The sequence below is a fragment of the Tetrao urogallus genome (genome assembly GCF_951394365.1).
Source record: "Tetrao urogallus genome assembly, chromosome: 7".
NCBI lineage: Eukaryota > Metazoa > Chordata > Aves > Galliformes > Phasianidae > Tetrao > Tetrao urogallus.
The window spans coordinates 41213638-41225794 of record NC_136820.1 but is presented as its reverse complement, the minus strand read 5'-3'; the positions used below and the strand labels follow the sequence as shown (position 1 = coordinate 41225794).

General features: G+C 41.2%; 1 protein-coding gene across 1 annotated transcript; it reads left to right on the top strand.

The window, feature by feature from the left end:
- Nucleotides 1-1718: 1718 nt before the first annotated feature.
- GTPBP4 (GTP binding protein 4) lies at nucleotides 1719-11775 on the top strand (the record flags this gene model as incomplete). The annotated part of the gene is made up of 17 exons (XM_079538710.1): nucleotides 1719-1766; nucleotides 2034-2204; nucleotides 3286-3389; nucleotides 3468-3604; nucleotides 4662-4762; nucleotides 5052-5144; nucleotides 5610-5801; nucleotides 5888-5953; nucleotides 6649-6738; nucleotides 7403-7513; nucleotides 7786-7863; nucleotides 7972-8023; nucleotides 8463-8563; nucleotides 9160-9357; nucleotides 9750-9815; nucleotides 10942-11076; nucleotides 11623-11775. 17 exons carry the CDS (start codon nucleotides 1719-1721, stop codon nucleotides 11773-11775), a joined length of 1896 nt encoding a protein of 631 aa, XP_079394836.1.
- Nucleotides 11776-12157: the final 382 nt, after the last annotated feature.

Genomic DNA, 12157 nt, shown 5'->3' with positions numbered 1-12157 from the left:
GTGAAATAAAGGAAATGCAGAAGGAATTTATGCATTTTAATTTCTAATACTGCAGAAAAATGTGCAGTGATAGAATAATATGTAACTAAATTCTCTCAAGGGGAAAATGTCATGCTTTATGGAGAGAGAGAGGGGAAAAAGTGTGGAGAGAATTTTCAGTTTTTCATCTAATTCATCTTCCAAAGTCTATCACATAATCTGTAATTCATTTAAAGCAGATCTATTTCGGTGCATGCCAACTTGCTATCAATGTCAAGTAAAGAAGAGGAACAGACAAGCACACTGCATTTGGGTGTATTTCAATTTTATGTCTTTGGTCTGTGTTTGGATTTCACTGTTTGCTGGAGATACGCAAAAAAGAAAGGACAGAGCACAGGGAGTACACAAAAAAAACTGCTCCAGAATTCACTCAGGCTGCACTTTTATCCGAAAGCTCTTACAGTTTAGTGTGAGACAAGCCACCAAAAGTTACTATTTAAAAAAACAAACAAACAAAACAAAACAAAACGTAACACCACAAACGAAAAACAACAAAATGAGAGGTGAGGGAATGCATGTTTGGGGTTTCCAAACCCAGCATGCTGCCAGAAGTGAGGCTGCTGCTGCTCCATGGCCCCACGGCCAACTAGAATGAAGGCTGGGTTTGTTCCTGCCATAAGCACATACATGTACAGCCAGAGATGGAAACAGCACTCACACACAGTCAGCTGGAATTACCCGATCCTCTTCTCTTCCTGAGCAGCATGAAAGCTTGCCAGAGGATGTGTTTGATATATCAAGTAACTGGTCTTGGGCACTCAGACCAGCTAGTTTCAGGGCCTAACTTTTCCAGGGGTCCACAGCTCCTGGCACTCATACTCATGAAGCTGTGGTCAGACACGCACACTGACCAGGCTGCTGACATGCTATGGACCTGTTTCATCTTCTATTTTCACACACCTGTTCCTCCAAACCCACCTTGATTCCTTCATTTTCGTAAAATAAGATTGGCTTGGGCTAGAAGGGACCTCAAAGATCATCCTGCTCCAACCCCCTGCTGTGGGCAGGGTTGCCATCCACTACATCAGGCACCAGCTCAGGCTGCACAGGGCCCCGTCCAGCCTGGCCTCAAACACCTCCAGCGATGGGGCATCCACAGCTCCTCTGGGCAGCTGTGCCAGCGCCTCACCGCCCTCACAGTGAAAAAATTCCCTCACATCTTACCCAAATCTTCCTTCTTTTAGTTTAAAAGCATTCCCCTTTGTCCTATCACTATCTACCCATGTATAAAGTTGGTTTCCTCTTTCTTGTAAGTTCCCTTTAAGTACTGGAAGGCCGCAATGAGGTCTCCCAGGAGCATTCTCTCTCCTCCAGGCTGAACAAGCCCAGCTCCCTCAGTCCGTATTCACAGGAGAGGTGCTCCAGCCCTCTGAGCATCTTTGTGGTCCTCCTCTGTGCCCGCCTAACAGCTTCACATCCTTCTTGAGCCGGTGCCTCCAGACACGCACACAGTTCTCCGGCTGGGAGCTCTGCTCCTCTCTGCAAGCACCCACGCAAGGCACGCAAGGCACGCTTCGGCGGTACGCCTGGTAGCGCCGTGTAACCCGCACACCCACAGGCGCAGCCGGATGCACCAATCCAGGGCCGCCCCGCCCCGCCGCCCTGACGGAAGCCGGGAGCTCTCGCGAGACTTGCGGCCTGCCTTCCTGTTTCCCGCGGCGTGGCGCTGAGCGGGCGGCATGGCGCTGTACAACTTCAAGAAGATCACGGTGGTGCCGTCCGCCAAGGTACGGCCGCGCGCGGTGCCGCGCTGACAGGAGAGCGCCCCCCTTTCCCTTCCCGCCTCCCCCCTTTGGGCTCCGCGCCGTGCGGCTGCCGGCTGCCGATGATGGCGCTGAGGTGCGGCCCTGGGCCGGGTTGTTCCTTGCCTGGCCGGGGAACTCCGTGCCGGCGGGGTGCGGGCGCCTTCCGGGCCTCCGTCAGAAGGCAGCGGGCTCTTACCGCGTTGTTACGTCGTGACGGCTCGTAGCTGACGGCGCTGCTTTGGTTTGCAGGACTTCATCGATTTGACGTTGTCCAAGACTCAGCGGAAGACCCCGACTGTCATTCATAAGCATTACCAAATCCATCGGATCCGGCAGTTCTATATGAGGAAGGTGAAGTACACCCAGCAGAATTACCACGACCGGCTGACCCAGATCCTGACAGACTTCCCTAAGCTGGATGTAAGTGCAACCCCAGTGCTCACAAAGGAGCTTTCTGTAACTGGGGATAATTCTGCAGCAGTTCCAGTTTGCAGGTCGGAGTGGTGCCCAGCAGGTCCTGATGAGAGTAAATTTGGGTAGATGTGTTCTGTAGAAGTGTATGGAGAATTAAACTGTGTGGGTGTTTGCTGAAGGGTGCGTTTTGCAGAGATTTGGCTGTTGGACTCTACTGGCTGGAAATGCCGTTGGAAGTGCTGGAAGTTGGAGGTACTCGACCACATCGTGTTGCCTCCCACCTTCAGTTCTTCAGAAGTGTCACTTCGGTTGACAAAACTAATCCCCATCAGAGCCCCATCAGAGGTAGTGTTGGAAATGCACTCTGACACAGTGTGCATGGTCATCACTTCCCAACTACAACTGTGTCCAGGTGCCCTCTGGGGCTTCTTTATGGGTGGCTTCACATATGTGCTTAAACCCTTCACCTGCAGCCCTAATTTTTCCTGCTGTTTTTATACCCACTGAATTCCTGCAAATATCGCCTGCGTTTTAATATGTCATGATGAAATTTCTCCACATAAATGTGTAAATAGCTAAAAATTATTTGTTTAGAAGAATTGAAAGTGTTGCTTTCTTGGAAAGCCAGGGGATTTATCTGGACATTGAATAAACCCTTATTATCCAATCTTACCCGTAATCCAGCACTCAAACAAAAGGAGTTAACACTGTTACTGTGTTTCTGCTATAAGATGAATTTACTATTAGAAACTGCTTCTGCAGGCTTCTTGCAGTTTCATTATTCAATAGAGGAAAGTTCAGATTTGAAATCTGAAAGTATTTTGCAGTGCAAAAGACAAAATGGAAACTTGGTCTAAGTCAGTCCAATGTATCATTGCATAAAAATTCAAAGTATTGACAGTTATGCATCTAATGACAAAGGGGATTGTTTTTGTTAGGCGAGATAGTAATGAAAATAGTTTGGGTTGTATTGTGAGTTGTGTTGTTGTATTGGAGGAAATAATGAACTTACGTAGTTGCCAAGAAATTGTCATCTTCAAGAAAATAAAGTTAATTTTATGTCTTTTTTTTTTTTTTTTGGTCTTAGGATATTCATCCTTTTTATGCGGATCTGATGAACGTTCTGTACGACAAAGATCACTACAAGCTGGCTTTGGGACAGATCAATATTGCCAAGAATCTGATTGACAAGTAAGGAATATTTCTTCCTTCAGTTCTGTACCTGTGAGGTTGGTTGCTGCATCACTTCCTATTTTGCTGTCCCTACAGCGTTGCCAAGGACTACGTGCGCCTGATGAAGTACGGGGATTCTCTCTACCGCTGCAAACAGCTGAAACGTGCTGCTCTGGGACGGATGTGCACCATTATCAAAAGGCAGAAACAAAGCTTGGAATATTTGGAGCAAGGTTTGTGCAATAAATCAAAGAATATAAAGAGTACATTGTTATTTGTACAAAGAATAACAGTTAAAAACAGAAAACTGTGTTAGATACAGAATGTAGGTAATGAAAGCAAAATAGTTGTCAAACCCCCAAACATTTAGAAATTAGTTTTCAACTAAATAGTTCTCTTATTTTAAGTTTAGAATGCTGTGGTGTCAGTAATAGTTACAAAATGTCTGTACTCACTTAAAGGTCATAGCCATGCTTATGTTTATTATTATTTTCACATGTATATATCTGAAAAATGCATCATAGAATCATAGAATGGCCTGGGTTGAAAAGGACCACAATGATCATCCAGTTTCAACCCCCTGCCGTGTGCAGGTTGCCAACCACCGGACCAGGCTGCCCAGAGCCACATCCAGCCTGGCTTGGAATGCCTCCAGGGATGGGGCATCCACAACCTCTCTGGGCAACCTGTTCCAGTGTGTCACTACCCTCTGTGTGGAAAAACGTCCTCCTAATACCTAACCTAAACCTCCTAATATGTAACCTAAACCTCCTAAACCTTGAACCTGTCTCAGTTTAAAACCATTCCCCCTTGTCCTAGCACTGCCCACCCTCGTAAATAATCTTTCCCCCTCCTGTTTATACTCTCCCTTCAAGTATTGGAAGGCCACAATGAAGTCTCCCCAGAGCCTTCTCCAAGCTAAACAAGCTCAGTTCTCTCACTTTTCTTCATAGTAGAGGTGCTCCAGCCCTCTAATAATCAATTATTGCTAAACATTTTCCAAGCAGTGATCCTTATTTCAGGCTCATTATTGCTTGCCTCAGTCTGTGCTGCCTGATATGATGGACTCACTCTAGCTACAGGACAGTGGTCTTAATGTGTAAAGTAACATTTCCTTTTTTTTGTTGTGTGAAACTTCTGGACTTAACAAACAACAGTACATTTTCATAAATGACTGCTCAATCAGTTTCCGAAATTAAAAAGAAGTTACTGAGCTGTGTTACATGAATTTTTTCTTCCATTCAAACGTGAATTAAGACAAATACTTCAGACATCTTTTAAATGTTTCAGTGCGACAACATTTGTCTCGTTTGCCAACCATCGATCCCAATACAAGAACTCTTCTGTTATGTGGCTATCCAAATGTTGGGAAGTCGAGCTTTATAAATAAGGTGTGTGATTTTTCTTTAAATAATATTGAGGTACCATTTATTTAAGGTAGAATAAAATGTATAGCACTGTCTGATCTGAGGGTTAGCAAATTTATATGGGTGAATACAGGCTGACTGAAATTTCTGGAGGGCTATGTGTAAAGTTAGTGCAGATGAGTGATTGCAGAGAAACAGCCCAAATAACCATTCTTTAGATTTCCTGTAGCAAATGCAGTGAGTTGTGATTATGATACACAGCTTGCAGGTTCAGGAAATACTCAGGAAATGTCCTATTAAATCTTGTTTTAAGGTTACAAGAGCAGATGTAGAAGTGCAGCCGTATGCCTTTACCACCAAATCTCTGTTTGTGGGACATATGGATTACAGATACCTGCGCTGGCAGGTAAGAACTGGTATCATTTTGCATTTTCTTGCCAGAATCAACTGGTTACAATTTGCCACCTCGCAACCTGAATTACAGTTTTTGCCTTGATGAGAAACACTGTGCCTGAGAGCTGCTATGTGTCAAATGGGGACAGTAGTCCAAATCTGTTCTAAAAACATGCACGTACGTATATGTTTTCTGTTTGGGGGAAGAATTGGGACTGGAATGTCTGAGTAAGGCCAGGTCTCTTCTTGTTAGTATTAAATTCAGAGCCAGTTTGGGGCAGGGCTGTCCATACTTGTTTGCTTCTTGTTTCTTACTCTGAAACCTGTTATTTTTGCATTATTCCATTTCCACAGTCTCAATTTAGCTGAGTTTATGGTCTTATTTATGACTGAAAGGAATATTGTAGTCTTAGAAGATAACATGGACAAGAAATCAAGAATATGTTCTAAAACAGTGTCTCAATTATGTTGATTTTAGGTCGTAGATACTCCTGGTATTTTAGACCATCCTTTAGAGGACAGGAACACCATTGAGATGCAGGCTATAACTGCACTCGCACACCTGCGTGCTGCTGTGCTCTATGTGATGGATGTGTCTGAGCAGTGTGGGCACAGCCTGGAGGAGCAAGTGGAACTCTTCAGAAATATTAAGCCGTTGTTTGCTAACAAGGTAAGTTTGGTTACGTTATTTGTAAAGTCAGTATTTTTGTAACGTGATACCTTGGATTGTGATTGCTCTTTCTTTCTCTTTATTAGCCACTTATAATTGTTGCAAACAAATGTGATGTGAAGAGAATTGAAGAACTTCCTGAAGAGAGCCGGGTGAGCCTGAGGTTCCCACCCCTGTCTTTCTTCCAAAATTAGCAAAAGTGCTGTGTGCACAATTAGATTAGGCAAAAAAAATTAGACAACCACTTCTTAACTATTTAACAGTGTACTGGAAGGTAGTTTTGCAAGTCTTGATCTTTATGCCTGCTGTGTATACTTGCACTGTTTAGTATGCATACTTACCAGAGTATTGTAAATACCAAACTGAAAGCAACTCCTCAGCAGTTTGAGAAATCTCAGACACTGTGAGATCTTTTAATTACTGCTATAATTGGAATTAATAGATCTGTTCAATAGGGGCTGTTTCAGTAGTTTAGAGATAATGAGCCCTAGGCTGATAAGTGGTACTGGAGCTGATTTTAATAGGAGCTCCTATTGGGCAGCAGTTCTGTGTACAGTTCCTTTGTATCTACAAGTTCGAGGACACATGCAGTTTGTGTTTTCCCTCCGTCTCTTTTTCTGTTTTATTCATGTGTCATTTACAGTTGCTGTTAACAGTGGTTATTTACTAACAGATTAAATAGAACTGCAGTTGTAAAATTTGTCGTCTTTTTAGAAACACATTTTAATAAAGTTCTTCAGTAAAAAGTTGCATATATTGCCACTGGGTTAAAATTTCAGTCCTTCGTGTAATGGTGTATTAAGAAGTAGACAGAATGTAATTATTTGTGATGATGTTTCCATTTCAGAAAATATTTGAGTCTTTTGAAGCAGAAGGATTTTCAGTAATAGAGACAAGTACCCTAACAGAAGAAGGTGTGATGCAAGTTAAAACAGAAGTATGTATCTCTTTTCTCTCAATTTCATTCAGAAGGAATCAGAGAATCATAGAGCCCTTAGAGTTGGAAGGGACTCTGAAGGCCATCTAGTCCAACTCCCCTGCAGTGAACAGGGGCACCACAGCTACATTGGGTTGCCCAGGGCCTGATCAGCCTGACCTTGAAAGTCTCCAGGGATGGGGCATCAACCACATTTCTGGGCAGCCAGTTCCAGAGCTTCACCACCCTCACTGTAAAAGACTTCTTCCTTCTATCTAACCTAAATCTGCCCTCTTTGGGCTTAGATTTTATTGTCAGTTAAACTGTTCTAAAAGCTTTTAGTGTGATGTTCTTAATAGCACGTTGAACACATTGGGTGCAAAGGGAAATGTAGTGATTTGCATTGTGTTAGATACAATCTAGTTTTTGTAGGATTTTTCAGGGTCCTGTTGCTTTCTCTTATTGTCAGCTCATTATATAATGTTGGTTATGCCAACAAAACAGGATCATATGCATATACTCGTGATACTTGTTATATAAAATGTGTTGATCCTTTCTTGAAAGCTAGAAAGGTGAGGCAGAAGATTGGATAGAAGCTGGGTACTTGGGATTTAAACCTTGCTGTGCTACTTGTCATATCAGGATGACTTTATTCCTTACCTTATGTTGCCTTGTGCACTTTCAGGCCTGTGACAGATTGCTGGCCCATCGTGTTGATACTAAAATGAAAGGAAATAAAGTGAATGAAGTGTTGAATAGATTACACTTGGCCATGCCAGCCAAAAGAGATAACAAGGTAGGCTGCATGCTTGCACTTTAATGTATTTTCCAGCACAATTTCAGTAGGACAAGAATTCTTTCTTGGCTTAAAACATTAATGAAATACATGTTGAGATTTTTCTTGTTGCTTTTTTTGTTATCTACAACTGACTTTGCTGACAGGTTAATCAGCTTGGGACTTCATTTCCTCTAGAAATACATTATGTTAAAATTGTGATTTGTGGTATTATTAAAAAAATTGTTTCAGACAGTTTTTTTTTTTCCTTTTTCCTGTTGCATTGACTTCAGGAACGGCTGCCTTTTATACCTGAGGGAGCAATAGCACGTAAGAAGCGCATGGAAGTAGATGCACCCAAGAGGAAATCAGTAAGTGTTATCTCTTAGTTAGGAAATCTACAGATGGTTTTAAAATACTTAATGTTAGCAGGTGGATTTAAAATTAGGAGCTATATAAAATCATGTGTGTCTTTGCAGGAGAGAGATCTTGAACTTGAAATGGGAGATGATTATGTTTTGGATCTTCAGAGTAAGTAGCTACATAAGTCAGTATTATTGTTGGTCAGGAAAGTTTGATCTTATTGGAGAAAACTTGAAACGGATTCCTTTCAACTGAGTGCCACTTTTGTAGCCCTTCTGTTCCACAACTGGTGATGTTCACTGATCTTTTCATGATTTCTGATGCCTCTGAGTGGCTGATCTGATGGTTCGGGTTATTTTTCCCTTTAATCTCATTAATTCTTGATGCATTGGACTTTGTGATTCCTGACCAATATTTGGCAGCAGGCAGAGGATCGGGAGGATTTTTGAATGTGTCAGAGATGCTGTGAAATTTTTCCCATTTAGGGGTGTGTTGTTTTTTTTTTTTTTGTGATCTGTTGTCTTCTGTCATTGAACATTCTACTTCAAAATGATCTTAATCTTTTTATTAACACTTTTTTTTTCTTTCTTTTTTTTTTTTTTTAAAGAATATTGGGACTTGATGAATTCATCTGAAAAGTATGACAAGATTCCAGAGATATGGCAAGGCCACAATATCCTTGATTACATTGATCCAGATATAATGAAAGTGAGTTTGCTGTCATTCTTTTCACCCTTTTTTACCTTTTCATCCCTTTGTTATTTTCTCTAAGTTATAATATTCTTAGATAAAAACAGTGTTGTGTAAACCAGTTCTTCCACACTTGTCTGCACTTGCCATGAGAAGGACACTGTGACCAAAGTCACAGTTTCAGGAGAATGGAGAACTGCTTTATTTTATCAGAGCAGAGGTTTGCAGGGAAAGTTGTATTTCCTTACTCTGTGACTGTTGCTGGAAGGAATGTAGTTATCAAAATGTATTATTAATAATAAGAAATTAACCCATCGAATTTCTGTCTGCTGGAGCATGCTATTGAAGGAAATAGACTGAATTCTCAATTTACAGCATTTTTATGTAATGACAAGCCCCATCCTTATTTCTTGCTGGTCCTTAAGAAGAAGTTGTGAGTGCAGACAACAGATTCTTGGGCAGTTGGGTTCATCTGGTTTGCTAGTGCTCCAGAATCATGGTAAATGCAGAGAGAGGTTTTCTGAGGTTGTGTTGCCAGAAGTGGCACAGTTACATTGAGGATTGTAAGTCTAAGATTTGGTGAGCATCCCGATTTTCATTTAATCTCTTCTAAGAAACTGGAAGAATTAGAGAAAGAAGAAGAGCTGAGAGAAGCTGCTGGGGAGTATGACAGCGAACCAGAAAGTGAAGATGAAGAGATGATGGAAATCCGACAGCTGGCAAAACAGATCCGAGAAAAAAAGAAACTGAAAATCCTGCAGTCAAAGGAAAAAGACACTCGAGGCCCAAGGATGCCCAGAACAGCCAAAAAGGTGAGTAAAGAACCCTGTGGTTGCTGGTGCATAGTAAGTGTGTAGGAATGTGTAGGAATTTGGGGTACTGGCACTGATGTTTTTCTCATGTTTGACCCTCTGCCTCCCAGTTTGCATTTCTGTGCTCCTTACAGCTCTGATAACTAAATTATGGGGGGGTGCCGAACAAAATGAAACAAGTGAGAGTGGCCTTTTTTATTCCTGTTATACAAGTGAGTCTATTGTATGATTCTGTATATATTATAGAAAAACTCTTTAGAACATAACTCAGCTTGTTTAATTGGGTTGCCTTTTTTGTTTTTTTGTGTTTTCTTTTTTAATACATTAAGACAAAAGTAAGATGGAAACATTCTTTAGAAGAAACACACACAATCTCCTAACTCTTTTTCCAGGTGCAGCGGAAGGTGCTAGAGAAAGAAATGACTGATCTTGGACTTGACATGACTAATAAAGATGATGTAAGTTTCTGCTAATTTAACACTGTGCTCATCTGAAGGAGATCAGTTCCACTCCATTTTTTTCAAGGACACTTGAATTGCACATTGCAGTTGGCATGAGAGAGATGGGATCTGCTGAGAAGAAAATAGGAGGCTGTTGATACTGGTATTTTTTTGAGTGCTGGCTGAAAACTTGCTAATGTTTGAATAGTGTCACTCCTGTATATACACACTGCATTCTATTACCCGTTGTTTGCAATTTGTGTAGGATTCAAGAATAGGATTTGGCTGAACGATTTTCATGATTGCTTTGTGAGACACAGCTGTGTCAGAATTAGCAATAATGACAGATGGAGCTGATCCTTTTACAGTTCATTAATGCTGTGACTTATAACTGAAGTTTTGATAGCTTGGCTGGAGATTTTTTTATGTAAGGCAGTCAAAGTATTTTGAACCTTTGGGAGCCATTTTGTTTTATCATAAATTTTAAGAACTACTCCATTTTGTACAGCAAATCCAGCACTAATATGGCTGTGTGAAGCTTGAGACCTTGAATTCGTTAACTGAACAAGGGCTTTGGAAACAAGGAATGTCAACATTGCACATCTGAAATAAGCATTCGTGCTTCTCAGGGCTGATATGCCGTGTTGATTCAGTTGCTGTCTCCGTGCAGAGGAATTTGATGTTTATGCTGTACACTGATAGTTCTTTGGGGTTTTGTCCTGTAAACAGCCACTAATCAGAGCAGGTTTTGTCACTGCTTTTTTGCTGTTGCAGAACTGCTTTTGTATTGCTATTCATTCCTTTGTGGGTTTTTGTTTTTTAATCCTTTACTTATGGATGAAGTGGCAAAAAAAGGGTTATAAAACTGGAGTTAATTTTGAAAAGGATATAATAGTATTCACTAGAACTTGAATATTCCCATGAGACAATGACCAACAGTTGGTAAGATACAGTACTGTGGAATAACTGTGCAACTTCACGTCTTTTTGTCTTTCAGAATCCAAAAGAACCATTTGTCCTTTGACAATGTATTGTAGCATTTCACTTCCTGTTGTGTTTTTTTTCCTATTGGTCTCATTAGAGATGGAGTATCTGAGCTGATTGTTTCTGTTGTTAATAACCCAAGTACTGTTCTGGATTTCAGGCCCATTATGCCAGAAGGTCTCGGAGTGTTACAAGGAAACGTAAACGTGACGAGTCTGAAACCCCTCAGTCTGTGGCACGCAGTCGCAGCTCCTCTCGTCCACCACGGGATGTCTCTGGTCTGCGTGATGAAAAGGTTTGTTGGAGTTAATTACCTCTTACAGCAAATGAAACAGCATCGTTGTACTTAAACTGGTTTCTGGGAAACTTCATACTAGGGCCGTTGTGCAGTTGAGAGTTCATCCCTCTTTGCAGCTTCATCTTCTGATCTTCTGAACTCTCTGTTCTTAAAAAAAAAAAAAAAAAAAAAAAAAAAAAAAAAAAAGAGCTTAGTTAATTAACTTAAGATGTAATAATACAAAGAAAGCACATTTTTAAATATTAAGTATGAAGAAGGATAAAAGCTGTACGTACTTCATAACCTATTAGAAGGGCTCTACCTTTATAAGATTGGAGTTTCAGGCATAGGATGATTGCATTTTTAGTGTGTTGGGGAAGAGTTTTGTTTGTTTTTAAGAGAGATTAGTGTCATACTGAAAGTGTTATAGATAGCAGATGGTTGCTTACTCGAAGTATTATTTCATGTCCTAGAAAATCCTTAGTGTTTTTTTAAAGAGCAAAGCGAGTTACCTGAGCTACTGAGGAAGTCATTCACCATGTTTGTATGCTTGTTTTTAAATAGATGGTGAAGAAAGTCAAGACTATGGCAAAGAAGGCTCAAAAGAAAATGAATCGCCTGGGCAGGAAAGGAGAGGCAGACAGGCACATCTTTGACACCAAGCCAAAACATCTGCTGGCTGGAAAGAGGAAATCTGGTAAAACACAGAGAAGATGAGCAGAGTTCTAAATTAAAGCATACAGTTACTAAAACTAAGTTCTAGTCCTGGTTTTCCTTTTTGTAATGGAGAATATTAACAAGAGCACACATTTGTATTGTGGGCAAGACAGTTGAAGCTCAGGGGGGAAGAGTTCTGATGCAGGAGTTTGGAGTTCTCACAGAGTCAGTAGGATTGTGAGAGACTTACCAATAGCTGTGGCAGAAGCTGTTGCTAAATAGACTTGAAAAATGACGCTCCTAGGTTGAGACAAGGATGGTTAAGTAGAAAAAGCAAAAGCTGTGCACGCAGGTAAAGCAAACTAAGGAATTAATTCACTGCTTCCCATTGGCAGGCCCTTTGCATCAGAGCAGTGCTCCATTACTTACTGGGGCAGACAGA